This window comes from Heterodontus francisci, chromosome 13 (genome assembly GCF_036365525.1).
Source record: "Heterodontus francisci isolate sHetFra1 chromosome 13, sHetFra1.hap1, whole genome shotgun sequence".
Classification (NCBI taxonomy): Eukaryota; Metazoa; Chordata; class Chondrichthyes; order Heterodontiformes; family Heterodontidae; genus Heterodontus; species Heterodontus francisci.
The window spans coordinates 31,236,624-31,251,042 of NC_090383.1; the positions used below are offsets into that span (position 1 = coordinate 31,236,624).

At 48.0% G+C, this 14,419-nt stretch overlaps 1 protein-coding gene across 4 annotated transcripts in view; it reads right to left on the minus strand.

The window, feature by feature from the left end:
- map3k4 (mitogen-activated protein kinase kinase kinase 4) overlaps nucleotides 1–14,419 on the minus strand; it is a 221,808-nt gene that overhangs the window by 11,971 nt on the left and 195,418 nt on the right. For all 4 annotated transcript variants that reach the window (XM_068044617.1, XM_068044615.1, XM_068044619.1 and 1 more), the window contains 3 exons: nucleotides 6,410–6,480; nucleotides 2,653–2,769; nucleotides 965–1,124 (listed from right to left, as the gene is read on the minus strand). In XM_068044617.1, coding sequence (XP_067900718.1) covers nucleotides 965–1,124; nucleotides 2,653–2,769; nucleotides 6,410–6,480 — 348 coding nt within the window. The remainder of the gene's footprint in view (nucleotides 1–964; nucleotides 1,125–2,652; nucleotides 2,770–6,409; nucleotides 6,481–14,419) is intronic.

Genomic DNA, 14,419 nt, shown 5'->3' on the forward strand with positions numbered 1-14,419 from the left:
TTTTTTAGCTTAAAATATTACCCTGAAACAATGTTAGCATTTTTTAAACCCAACTCCCAGTTAAAAATGACAAACCAGCTATAACTGACCTGTGTCTTGTAGTGACTTGTCCTTTAATTTAAAAAAAAAATCCACTATCTAAATCCCATATTAAAACACAAACTTTAGTGTGTTCATAACTCAGAAGCAGATTTAACTCGTGTATATGATCTCTGGATAATTTTTTTTCCCCAAAGTGCACAAATGGGAAACAATATCAGAGACTTATCCAAATCCATGCTTTAAATCAGGATTTGCTGATTATTTTTATTACCTTAGCAGAAACTGGCTCATGTAATCATCAATTTATTGCAAACCTAACAAGTCTCCTTTGTGGTATGTTGGATAACAAATCCAATTTGTTTCCGCTTTATCATCCACAACACTATTCTACTGGCTGATAATGAACAGTACTTACTTTAATTAAAAATAACTGCCCTCAGCTTAATAGAGTCATAGAGTCATAGAAAGATACAGCACCGCAACAGGCCCTTCGGCCCACCAAATCCACGCCGACCATCAACCACTCATTTATACCAATCCTACATTAATCTTATTTTCCCTTTCACATCCCCACCTTCCCTCAATTCTCCTATCACCTACCTACACTAGGGGCAATTTTTTTTTTACAATAGTCAATTAATCTACCAAACCGCAAGTCTTTGGCATGTGGGAGGAAACTGGAGCACCCGGAGGAAACCCACGCGGCCACAGGGATAACTTGCAAACTCTGCACAGGCAGTACCCAGAACCGAACCCGGGTAACTGGAGCTGTGAGACTGCAGTGCTAACCACTGCACCACTGTCCTGCACTAATGCATCACTCAATGTCACAACCTGTGAAAGCGTGTTTAGTATTTAATTAAATATAACATAGTAGCTGATATTAGCTTGCTCTACAGTTTCTTTTGTGTGACTGCATTACCCTTGATATCTCGGTGCACAATTCCATGTTCATGTAGTACATTGATAGCAGTGGTGATCTGCTTGGTGTATAATCGTATTACGTGTTCCTGTAGACCCAGCCGAGCCACCTCTTCGAGTGTGCCTTCATCACAGTACTCCATAAAGATGTACATTTCTTCCTAATCCAAAGATAAACACCATATTCAGTATACAAAGTGGCTGCATGGCAGCCAAATATTTAGAGACATAATAAACGTCATATTTAATCACAGGAAACACATGGATACAAACTTAAAGGGCAACTATATTTGGGGAGAGGAACCAGCTTTAATCTAAAGCACAGATTTCAGGAAGATAAGTAAATAAACAGATATTTCTGAGAACAATTTTCCAATACAGTGGGGAGAAGCATTCATGAGAAAGTCATCACAGGCCCACAGGAATGATTTTCACCCATTAATTTTTATAGGAAGAAAGCCACAGAGTCCTTACAATCACAACTCGATGCTGGTAGTGCAAGACTGACCCTTTTCTGTCTTTGAAAGTAAAAATCCAGCCACTGCGAGAGACTTGGCTCAGGACTAACTCTTGCCTCTACTGAACCTTCAGCTGTGCTAAAGTATAATTTGTGATCCAGGCGTGGAAGGGATGCAGACTTAACATGTCAACAGCAATTACATCACAAAACAGAGAAGCTAACATTGATTTGGAACAAAATGTTTTATATGAAATTAGTGGTGAGGGATTAAAGGAAAGCACACAGCTTTTAGTTTGTATAATTTGAATTAGCTATCAACCTTTGCACAAGAAGCAAATCATGAATCATACACACAAAGAAGTTGTCATTATAGACAAGTCAACTGCAATTCTACTTTGTTAAATGCTTTATATAACTTATGAAAGCAGTACCACTTTAAAATGGAAACACCTGTACAGCACTGACCAACTATAATAAAATCAGAAAATGCTGGAAACACTCAGATCAGGAAATATCTACAAAAAGGTAGGGGTAACGTTTCAAGCCAATGACCTTTCATCCGAATTAAGGAGTCCTTTTAAGTCAGTTTACAGAAAACAGGATATATGAAGTGCTGTTGGTAGTCAGCAGTCATAGTAGAAAGGCCTTCAGTACAAAAGTGACAATGGTCTTAAAACAGCAATTACTGTTTCCAACCGTGTTTGAGCTATCTTTCTTTGGTATTTTCAAAGATCACTCCAGAGTAAAAACTCTAGAGGAGATATTGCTTGATTATCTGTCACCAGGGTATTCTCAACTGAGTTTCTAAGTACAGTATTCAATCAGAACACTGTTATTCCTCCTCAAAGACTTCTCCTGAAACTGCTGACTTGTGCCAGGGTTTGCCTTCATGGGCCAACTATGCTGTGTCTTGCCAGGTGGCCAGTCTTCATTTGGGTGCATTTAACATTTGCTGGCTCAGCAGCAGACTGAGGGATCAATTATTCCTTTAGGTTCCGTTGTGTTCTGCCTACTGTTATCATCTAGTCCTGAGAGTCTAAAACGTTAGTCCAAGTATCTTTGGTAAATATTTCCATACACCTTAAAATGCTACCTTGGACCTTGGCAATATGGGCTGGGTTGTGGTGGGGGGAGGACAGTCAAAGCAATTAGCTTTTCACTGCAAAAATACACAGCACTTGAAAAGATGATCTGAACCAGTATGTTTGGAGAGCATTTGAATCACTTACCCTGTGCAGTTCTACACCAAAATACCTAACCAGGTTTGGGTGCTTGATACCTTCAAAAATTTTCAATTCATCTGCTGTCTCCTTGATTGTTTTATGATCATTTGGCTGGAATCTAATCTAAAGATAGCAAGGACGTCAAAAGTCAGTATTAAAAGAAAGAGTTGCATTTATATAGCACCTTTCGCAACTTCAGGACACCCCAAAGTGCTTTACAATGAAAAACTTTATTTTTGAAGCATTATCACTGTTGTAATGGAAACACAGCAGCAAATGTGTGCACAGCAAAATCTCACAAACAGCAGTTAATGGCCAGATTAACTATGCTTTTTAGGCATTGGTTGAGTGATAAATATTGACCAGGACACTGGGGAGAACTCCCCTGCTCTTCAATATGGTGCCACGGGATCTTTTAAGTCCTCCTAAGAGGGCAGGCAGGATCTCCGGTTAATGTTTCATCGAAGACTGCATCTCCTACAGTGCAGCACTTCCCCAGTACTACACTTAAGTGTCAGCCTCGATTATGTGCTTCTCTGGAGTGAGGATGACCTACAACCATCTGACTCAGGAGGCAAGAATGAGCCACAAATGAGAGCAATGAAATGGATAGCAGACATTATAATTCTAATTTACTGATGTGAAAGTCAGACCATTGCATCTGTTTGCCAATCCAATGGCAACTATTTTGAAAGGAATTATACAATACAGAAATACAAATGTATACATGGGTTCAAATGAAACAGTTAATCAAGACATGCTAATGCATTTCCACATGAACAGACAATCACTGATTTACTGTAGCCTGGGTATTATCCACACTACATGCTTAATCTATAATTAAAAAGTTTGCATTTGACAAAGCGTGCAAAACATGCTGAAAGGCATAAAACGTAAATTACTATCTGTCAAATACGCTCTTTCACAAAAAAAAATCGATTATGTTCCAGTAAATTCCCTCCATCACCCCTCCCTTTAGTGGCCATGTTGGTTTCCTACCCACCCAATTATATAACCCATAAAACAAAATTTCTTTAAAAAACTGATTCAAAAAAATTCAATAATGATGGAGAGCAACAAAATATACACCACACATGCTATCTTCTAATAAAGTAAAAAAAAGTTTTGTCCATTCTGTCAGAAGGGCCCTGTATGCGCTTTTTCTTCCATTACAGAAGCTTGCATAATTTTATGAAATGAAACACCCGGTGCAGAACCTTACCCCCTGGAGGGCAAGCTGTGAATTCTGGCACCTGCTCCCCCAAGATTTTCCGACCAATAAGAATGGAGAATGATGTGAGTGTATGCTTGTATTCCTGAGATGTGCCCCTCTAGCACATACACAGTCCCTGCACACGTACAAGTAGTTCCTAATGCAGGGACTGAGTAGATTATTACTATTTGCAAATGGAAAGAGTGAACCTATCATTGCTGGTTTTCCTTTCAATTTCCCATTAGTCCAAGGTTGCACATTTGTATCCCTTTGTTATTCTTCTTTCCAATGGTTCAAAGCAGCCAGTGGATCGATGACAAGATCAAGCCCTGTACAACCTAGCAGCAATGGGCTGGGATTGAGGTTCCCCACTCTGAGCTTTAAACTGCTTGAGTTTCTGGTGTACAGGGTGAACATAAACTAGCCAGTACAAACCAAAGTGGAAAGCAATCGAATGAGGAATGCAACAGAATGAAATTTACTCTGCGAACTGAGTGTCAGCCTTATGCATGACAGTTGTCCAGGTCTTGCTGCATGTGGACACAGACTACTTCAGTATCTGAGGAGTCATGAATGGTATTGAACACTATGCAATCATCCCCACTTCTGACCTTATGATGTAGGGAAGGTCATTATTGAAGCAGCTGAAGATGTCTGGGCCTTGGACACTACCCTGAGAAACTCCTGCAGTGATATTCTAAGGCTTAGTTTTTTGGCCTCCCAAAAACCACAACCATCTTCCTTTGTGCTAGGTATGACTCCAACCAGTGGAGAGTTCCCCCTCCCCCACCTCACGACCCTCATTGACTTCAATTCTGGTAGGGCTTCCTGATGCCACTCGGTCAAATGTTGCCTTGATGTCAAGGGCAGGCAATCTCACCTCTCATCTGGAATTCAGCTCTTTTATCCATGTTTGGACAAAAGCTTGTAATGACGTCTGTAGCCCTGGCGGAACTCAAACTGAGCATCAGTGAGCAGGTTATTGCTGTTTAAGTGCAGCTTGATAGCACTGTTGACGCCACCTTCCATCATTTTGCTGATGATCAAGAGTAGACTGATGGAGCAGTAATTGGCCCGATTGGATTTGTCCTGCTTTTTATGGACAGGACATACCTGGGCAATTTTCCACATTGTCTGATAGATGCCAGTGTTATAGCTATACTGGATCAGCTTGGCTATAGGCGCGGCTAGTTCTGGAGCATAAATCTTCAGTACTACAGCCGGGCTGATGTCAGGGCTTTTGCTGCATCCAGTGTCTTCAGCCATTTCTTGATATCACATGGAGTGAATCAAATTGGCTGAAGACTGGCATCTGTGATGCTGGGCACCTCAGGAGGAGGTGGAGAAGGATCATCCACTCGGCAGTTCTGGCTGAAGATGGTTGCAAATGCTTCAGCCTTGTCTTTTGCACTGACGTGCTGGACACCTGCATTGAGGGTGGGGATGTTTGTGGAAACTGTACCTCCAGTTAGTTGTTTAATTAATTTAATTAATCCATTCACGACTGGATGTGGCAGGACTGCAGAGCTCTGATCTGATCCGTCGGTCATGAGATTGCATGGATCTGTCTAACACATGGAAACAATGGCGTAGTGGTAATGTTACTGAACTAGTAATCCAAAGATAAAAACAAGAAATGCTGGAACCACTCAGCAGGTCTGGCAGCATCTGTGGAAAGAGAAGCAGAGTTAACGTTTCGGGTCAGTGACCCTTCTTCGGAACAGAGACCTTTGGTGGTTCCAGCATTTCTTGTTTTTATTTCAGATTTCCAGCATCTGCAGTATTTTGCTTTTATTATAGTAATCCAAAGAAATGTTCTTTTTATTTTTATTTTTTATTTAGAGATACAGCACTGAAACAGGCCCTTTGGCCCACCGGGTCTGTGCCGACCAACAACCACCCATTTATACTAACCCTACAGTAATCCCATATTCCCGATCACCTCCCTACACTAGGGGCAATTTACAACGGCCAATTTACCTATCACCTGCAAGTCTTTTGGATGTGGGAGGAAACCGGAGCACCCGGCGAAAACCCATGCAGACACAGGGAGAACTTGCAAACTCCGCACAGGCAGTACCCAGAATCGAACCCGGGTCCCTGGAGCTGTGAGGCTGCGGTGCTAACCACTGCGCCCCCCCTCTGGGGAGACAATTTCAAATCCCACCACAATAGCTGGTGGAATTTAAATTCAATTAATTAATTCCAGATTTGTTAAGTGCTAGTCTCGGTAAGGGTGACAATGAAACGACTGGATTGTCTGGTTCAGTAATGGCCTATAGGGAAGGAAATCCGCTGTCCTTATCCGGTCTGGCCTACATATGGCTCCAAACCCACAGCAATGTGATTGACTCTTAACTGCCCTCTGAAATGGTCTAGCAACCCATTCATTTGTACCAAAGCGCTACAGAAAAGTCAAAAAAAGAATGTGTGCAATATGGCATCCTGACCAGGTGTTACAAGACAGCACATTGCCAAATTCTGCATACAGTGCCACAGGAAACCACTAGCATTTCGAAATTAACTTTCCTAAAAACACAAAGTACTTACTTCCTTCATTGCCATTAGCTCTCCAGTATCAACATTTATACATGTGTACACTTTCCCGTACTGTCCTTCACCTGGAGAAGCAAAGAATATTGTAGTTATAATAATGCTACTAAGGTTTAGGTAACATTGGGTGGAACAGACAGCCTAGCTTAGTCAAAAATAGCTTGGTTTGTTATATACAAGAATTCCAGACTCCACCAGAGGCGGGGATGGTGCGAGGGGGTCGGTAAATATCATGCATACGACCATTCCAATGGTCCAAAGGAAGTCACTATTTTATACAAATCAAAAACTATAAATTCAAATAATGCAACATTTGATTTACAAGATCACCAAGCTGATTTTGTGCATCTACATCATGCAAAGGACTTTCGTGTGAACTCAGTACAGTATGGCAAAGTGGAAAGCTCATGTAAATAGATATGACATACTATTTGCTGAAGCAATGCATTATCAGAAAATTCTTACAAAGAATATCTAACCCAGGGTTGTCCAACATACGGCCCACGGGCCAGGATCCGGCCAGCCAAAGGCGTCCTTCCGGACTGCGTATGTAAACTGTACCCGGGGCCGTTCCTCATCATCCCCAGGACTCCGTGACTGAAGATGAGAAATTCCACATTGTCAGACCGGCTTTTAAAAAAGATCACAAGTCAATTTCACAGCTAACAGATCCTGATGTCGGGTACAGTAGTTTCTGAACTTTCGACAAATTCAGGGTTTTCCGGCGGCCTTCTAAAAGAACTCCGAATCAGTCCGAAGTTCAGAAACTGCTGATCCCGATGTAGGGATCAGTCAGCTGTAAAACTGATTTGAGATGTTTTTTTAATTGATCAACCATCTGCTGAGCACTCCCGCGGTCTGCAACTGTCAGAGAGGAAGATGGAGGGGGGAAAAAGGGGGGGTGCGGGAGAGACAGAGAGAGCGGGGGGGGGGGGGCGGGAGAGACAGAGAGAGCGGGGGGGGGGGGGCGGGAGAGACAGAGAGAGCGGGGGGGGGGCGGGAGAGACAGAGAGAGCGGGGGGGGGGCGGGAGAGACAGAGAGAGCGGGGGGGGGCGGGAGAGACAGAGAGAGCGGGGGGGGGCGGGAGAGACAGAGAGAGCGGGGGGGGGGGGCGGGAGAGACAGAGAGAGCGGGGGGGGGGGCGGGAGAGACAGAGAGAGCGGGGGGGGGCGGGAGAGAGAGAGAGAGCGGGGGGGGGGGCGGGAGAGAGAGAGAGAGAGAGCGGGGGGGGGGGGCGGGAGAGACAGAGAGAGCGGGGGGGGGGGCGGGAGAGACAGAGAGAGCGGGGGGGGGGGCGGGAGAGACAGAGAGAGCGGGGGGGGGCGGGAGAGAGAGAGAGAGCGGGGGGGGGGGGCGGGAGAGAGAGAGAGAGAGAGCGGGGGGGGGGGCGGGAGAGACAGAGAGAGCGGGGGGGGGCGGGAGAGACAGAGAGAGCGGGGGGGGGCGGGAGAGACAGAGAGAGCGGGGGGGGGCGGGAGAGACAGAGAGAGCGGGGGGGGGCGGGAGAGACAGAGAGAGCGGGGGGGGGGCGGGAGAGACAGAGAGAGCGGGGGGGGGGGGCGGGAGAGACAGAGAGAGCGGGGGGGGGCGGGAGAGACAGAGAGAGCGGGGGGGGGGGCGGGAGAGACAGAGAGCGGGGGGGGGGGCGGGAGAGACAGAGAGCGGGGGGGGGGGGCGGGAGAGACAGAGAGCGGGGGGGGGGGGGCGGGAGAGACAGAGAGCGGGGGCGGGAGAGACAGAGTGCGCGCGGGGGCGGGAGAGACAGAGAGCGGGGGGGGGGGCGGGAGAGACAGAGAGCGGGGGGGGGGCGGGAGAGACAGAGAGCGGGGGGGGGGCGGGAGAGACAGAGAGCGGGGGGGGGGCGGGAGAGACAGAGAGCGGGGGGGGGCGGGAGAGACAGAGAGCGGGGGGGGGCGGGAGAGACAGAGAGCGGGGGGGGGCGGGAGAGACAGAGAGCGGGGGGGGGCGGGAGAGACAGAGAGCGGGGGGGGGCGGGAGAGACAGAGAGCGCGCGGGGGCGGGAGAGACAGAGAGCGCGCGGGGGCGGGAGAGACAGAGAGCGCGCGGGGGCGGGAGAGACAGAGAGCGCGCGGGGGCGGGAGAGACAGAGAGCGCGCGGGGGCGGGAGAGACAGAGAGCGCGCGGGGGCGGGAGAGACAGAGAGCGCGCGGGGGCGGGAGAGACAGAGAGCGCGCGGGGGCGGGAGAGACAGAGAGCGCGCGGGGGCGGGAGAGACAGAGAGCGCGCGGGGGCGGGAGAGACAGAGAGCGCGCGGGGGCGGGAGAGACAGAGAGCGCGCGGGGGCGGGAGAGACAGAGAGCGCGCGGGGGCGGGAGAGACAGAGAGCGCGCGGGGGCGGGAGAGACAGAGAGCGCGCGGGGGCGGGAGAGACAGAGAGCGCGCGGGGGCGGGAGAGACAGAGAGCGCGCGGGGGCGGGAGAGACAGAGAGCGCGCGGGGGCGGGAGAGACAGAGAGCGCGCGGGGGCGGGAGAGACAGAGAGCGCGCGGGGGCGGGAGAGACAGAGAGCGCGCGGGGGCGGGAGAGACAGAGAGCGCGCGGGGGCGGGAGAGACAGAGAGCGCGCGGGGGCGGGAGAGACAGAGAGCGCGCGGGGGCGGGAGAGACAGAGAGCGCGCGGGGGCGGGAGAGACAGAGAGCGCGCGGGGGCGGGAGAGACAGAGAGCGCGCGGGGGCGGGAGAGACAGAGAGCGCGCGGGGGCGGGAGAGACAGAGAGCGCGCGGGGGCGGGAGAGACAGAGAGCGCGCGGGGGCGGGAGAGACAGAGAGCGCGCGGGGGCGGGAGAGACAGAGAGCGCGCGGGGGCGGGAGAGACAGAGAGCGCGCGGGGGCGGGAGAGACAGAGAGCGCGCGGGGGCGGGAGAGACAGAGAGCGCGCGGGGGCGGGAGAGACAGAGAGCGCGCGGGGGCGGGAGAGACAGAGAGCGCGCGGGGGCGGGAGAGACAGAGAGCGCGCGGGGGCGGGAGAGACAGAGAGCGCGCGGGGGCGGGAGAGACAGAGAGCGCGCGGGGGCGGGAGAGACAGAGAGCGCGCGGGGGCGGGAGAGACAGAGAGCGCGCGGGGGCGGGAGAGACAGAGAGCGCGCGGGGGCGGGAGAGACAGAGAGCGCGCGGGGGCGGGAGAGACAGAGAGCGCGCGGGGGCGGGAGAGACAGAGAGCGCGCGGGGGCGGGAGAGACAGAGAGCGCGCGGGGGCGGGAGAGACAGAGAGCGCGCGGGGGCGGGAGAGACAGAGAGCGCGCGGGGGCGGGAGAGACAGAGAGCGCGCGGGGGCGGGAGAGACAGAGAGCGCGCGGGGGCGGGAGAGACAGAGAGCGCGCGGGGGCGGGAGAGACAGAGAGCGCGCGGGGGCGGGAGAGACAGAGAGCGCGCGGGGGCGGGAGAGACAGAGAGAGCGCGGGGGCGGGGGAGACAGAGAGAGCGCGGGGGCGGGGGAGACAGAGAGCGCGCGGGGGCGGGGGACACAGAGAGAGCGCGGGGGCGGGAGACAGAGAGAGCGCGGGGGCGGGAGACAGAGAGAGCGGGGGGGCGGGAGACAGAGAGAGCGGGGGGGCGGGAGACAGAGAGAGCGCGGGGGCGGGAGACAGAGAGAGCGGGGGGGCGGGAGACAGAGAGAGCGGGGGCGGGAGACAGAGAGAGCGGTGGGACAGGAGACAGAGAGAGCGGTGGGACAGGAGACAGAGAGAGCGGTGGGACAGGAGACAGAGAGAGCGGTGGGACAGGAGACAGAGAGAGCGGTGGGACAGGAGACAGAGAGAGCGGTGGGACAGGAGACAGAGAGAGCGGTGGGACAGGAGACAGAGAGAGCGGTGGGACAGGAGACAGAGAGAGCGGTGGGACAGGAGACAGAGCGAGCGGTGGGACAGGAGACAGAGCGAGCGGTGGGACAGGAGACAGAGCGAGCGGTGGGACAGGAGACAGAGAGCGAGCGGTGGGACAAAGAGAGAGAAAGAGGGGGGCACAGAGGCAGAGGGAGACAGAGTGATTAAGATCACTCCTGACTGAATGTCATCTATCTAGAATACTCCATGTCACTCAAGTGTGCAGGCAAACACTGACTACTTGTGCAAGCCAAAAAAAATGCCAGGAATCTCGCTAAACCAGTGTCCAACATAGTGACCAGAAACTATGCCAATAAATTAGTCTTCTCATTTAAAGCTTCTTCACAAAAATTCAGCTGTTGTTGTTGTTTTGATTAATAGCAAGATAAATTTTAATGCCTTTATCTTTCCGAAATTGTCTCACACCCGCCACCCCCCATTTAAGACAAAAATTGTCATGTTCCCCCCACCCCCCACGCATTAAGGTTGGACAACCCTGATCTAACCTAATTTATGCAATTTATGTTAGTCTAGCTCTTTGCTCAAGTGCTTTGTCCTTTCAAGCCACAACTAAGTTTTTGTTCAATATTTAAATATAAAGATATATTGCAGTTATAATGACAGTGAAATCAACAAAAATAATAAGCTGCATTTACAGCAATAGCACTTCAAAATCTGGCAATTTGACGCATGTCAAATTCAGAAGCATAACAGATTTAGTGAACGTCCATTTTACATTTGAAAATCACTATTGCATCAGTAGGTGTGGGTTGACCACTTCAGGTAAACAAGGGACAGTCTTATTTTCTGTTCAAGCTCATGCTATAATCAGACATCAATTGGCAGTTTTGATTTCACCTTTATTAGAATACTGGCACAATACTGAATAAGAGAAAACCACAGATTAGATGGTTATGCAACAGCTTGAATTTAAACCTTTACTTTGAGAGTTGTACCAGTAAATAGGTTATTTGACCATGAGGAATGTAGTAGAGGAAAAACAACTGGCTGTTTCTCAAATAGTAACAGAAAATGCTGAAACAGCACAGTGTGTTAAAAGAGTAAAGAAAGTCAACAACCTAACCAATTGTGATGAAAGATTCCAGCCAAAGCATTTCTCTTTCCAATACTAATCAACAAACTTTGCATTTCTACTGCCATTTCAGATTTCTGCCATTTACCTTTTTTTTTATAGTTTGTTTTTCTCAGCTACTGATCTCTATTTCCATACACAAAATAAAGACACTTTCACTTTCCTAAATGCACCTCAAATGCTTTTGAGTTGGAATCTTCTGTCATACAATGAGTGACCAGTAATAAAATTGTTTTTTCTAAATTGCTGCTGCTGCTAAGGAGGGGAAAAATTTAGAGGAAGCTAGCTAGAAATATAAAGACAGATAGTAAGTTTCTATAGATATTTTTAAGAAGAGTTAACAATGCGAGCGTTGGTCCTACAGAAAGTGAGACTGGATAATAAGGGATGGCAGATAAATTGAAAAGGTATCTTGCATCGTCCTTCACTATAGAGGATACAAGTAACATCCCAGAAATAACTGTAAATCAGGAAATAGAAGGGAGGGAGGAAGGAACTCAAGAAAATTATAATCACCAGGGAAGTGGTACTAAGGTTGGAGCTGTGAGCTGACAAGTCCCCAGGTCCTAATGGACTTCATCCTAGGGTCTTAAAAGAAGTGGCTATTGAGATAGTTGATGTGCTGGTTTTAATTTTTCAAAATTCCCTAGATTAGCGGAAGGTTCCGTTAGATTGGAAAATAGCAAATGTAACTCCTTTATTCAAAAAGGGAGACAGAAAGCAGGAAACTACAGGCCAGTTAAGTTTAAAATCTGTCATAGGAAGATGTTAAAAGCTATTATTAAAGACGTTGTAAAGCACTTAGAAATGTTTAAGGCAATCAGGCAGAGTCAACATGGTTTTGAAAAAGGGAAATCATGTTTAACCAATTTATTGGAGTTCTTTGAGGGAGTTACATGTGCTGTGGATAAAGGGAAACCAGTGGATGTAATGTACTTAGATTTCCAGAAGGCATTTGATAAGGTGCCACATCAAAGGTTATTGTGGAAAATAAAAGGTCATGGTGTAGGGCGTAACATATTGGCATGGATAGAAGACTGGCTAGCTAACAGGAAACAGAGAGTAGGTATAAATGGGTCACTTTCTGGTTGGCAAGATGTAACAAGTGGAATGCCACAGGGATCTGTGCTGGGGCCTCAACTTTTTACAATTTATATCAATGACTTTAATGAATGGAATTAAGGTATGGTTGCTAAATTTGCTGATGACACAAAGAGAGGTAGGAAAGTAGGTGGCAAAGACGACATATGGAGGCTACAAAGGGATATAGATAGGTTAAGATCTGGCAAATGGAGTATAATGTGGAAAAATGTGGAACTGTCCATTTTGCCAGGAAGAATAAAAAAGTATATTATCTAAATGGTGAGAGATTGCAGAGCTCTGAGATGCAGAGGGACCTGGGTGCCCTCGTGCATGAATTGCAGAAGGTTAGTATGCAGGTACAAGTAATTAGGAATGCTAATAGAATGTTATCATTTATTGCGAGGTGAGTTGAATACAAAAGTAGGGAGGTTATCCTTCAGTCATACAGGGAATTGGTGAGACCGTATCTGGAGTACTCTGTACAGTATTGGTCTCTTTATTTAAGGCAGGATGTAAATGCATTGGAAGCAGTTCAGAGGTTTACTAGACTAAAACCTGGAATGGGAAGATTGTCTTATGAGGAAAGGTTGGACAGGCTAGGCTTGTATCTGCTGGAGTTTAGAAGAGTAAGTAAAGACTTGATTGAAACATACAAGATCCTGAGGGGTCTTGACCAGGTAGATGTGGATAGGATGTTGCTTCTTGTGGGAGAATCTAGAACTAGGGGTCACTATTTAAAAATAAGGGGTCGCCCATTTAAGACAGAGATGAAGAAAAATTTGTTCTCTGAGGGTTGTGAATCTTTGGAACTCCCTTCCACAAAAGGTGGTGGAAGTAGATTCTTTGAATATCATTAAGGCAGAGGTAGATAGATTCTTGATAAGCAAGCGGGTGAAAGGTTATTGGGGATAGCAGGGAATGTGGAGTAATCGGTTCAGCCAATGAACTGATTGAATGGCTTGAGCCATAGCACATGTGTGAAGTTAATGATTTCAGATGAGCCAACAGTAAAGTTGCTGCAATTGGTTCAAATCTCTGAGCTGGGTTTACACTGCTGATCACTATTCAATGTCCCTTGCTTAAAAATGGAATGCACATGCGGATGTCACAATGAGTCCAGGCCAAGAATCATGTGCCACGTATGTGTCAGCTGTGGCTCAGTTGGTAGCACTCTCGCTCTGGAGTCCCACTCTAGGACATGTGGACAAAAAACAAAGCTGATACTCCAGTGCGAAACTGAGTGAGGGTTGGACGTGCTGTCTTTGGAATGAAGATTTAAACCAAGGCCCAATCTGCCCTCTTACATGGAAGTAAAAGACCCCATGATACTAATTTGAAAAACAGCAAGGGAATTATCCCCATTGCCCTCACCAATATTTATTCCTCAATCAACATCACAAACAGATTATCTGGCCATTATTACATTCAGGTTTGTGGGAGTTTGCTGTGCATATTTCCTACATTACAACAGTGACTACACTTCAAAATTGCTTCATTGGTTGTAAAGTGCTTTGGGACATCCAGTGGTTGTGGAAGACACTATATAAATGTATTTACATATTGTTTGCCTTTGCTCCATGACCTTCTGGTCAGCGATTCTGTGACCTTGTCCTATCTACACCTTCTCCTTTGTTATCTCTTGCCTCCACCCCACTTTACTTGCTTATAACCTTTCACACTTCTAATATTTTCCAGTTCTGAAGAAGGGTCACTGACCTGAAACGTTAACTCTGCTTCTCTCTCCACAGATGCTGCCAGACCTGCTGAGTATTTCCAGCATTTCTTGTTTTTATTTTACATTATGTAAATGCAAGTCTTTCTTTATCCGGCTCAGCTGTGATTCCCTCCATAGGGAAATATTCTGATCACACACTCTAGTTTCAAACATTTGGAATTACTATTTGGGGGAAAACTACAAAGGTCCACCAACACTTGCAGGTCAGGCCGCAAGTCTGTATCTTAACAGAAATGAGGAGCAGAGACTTTTTTT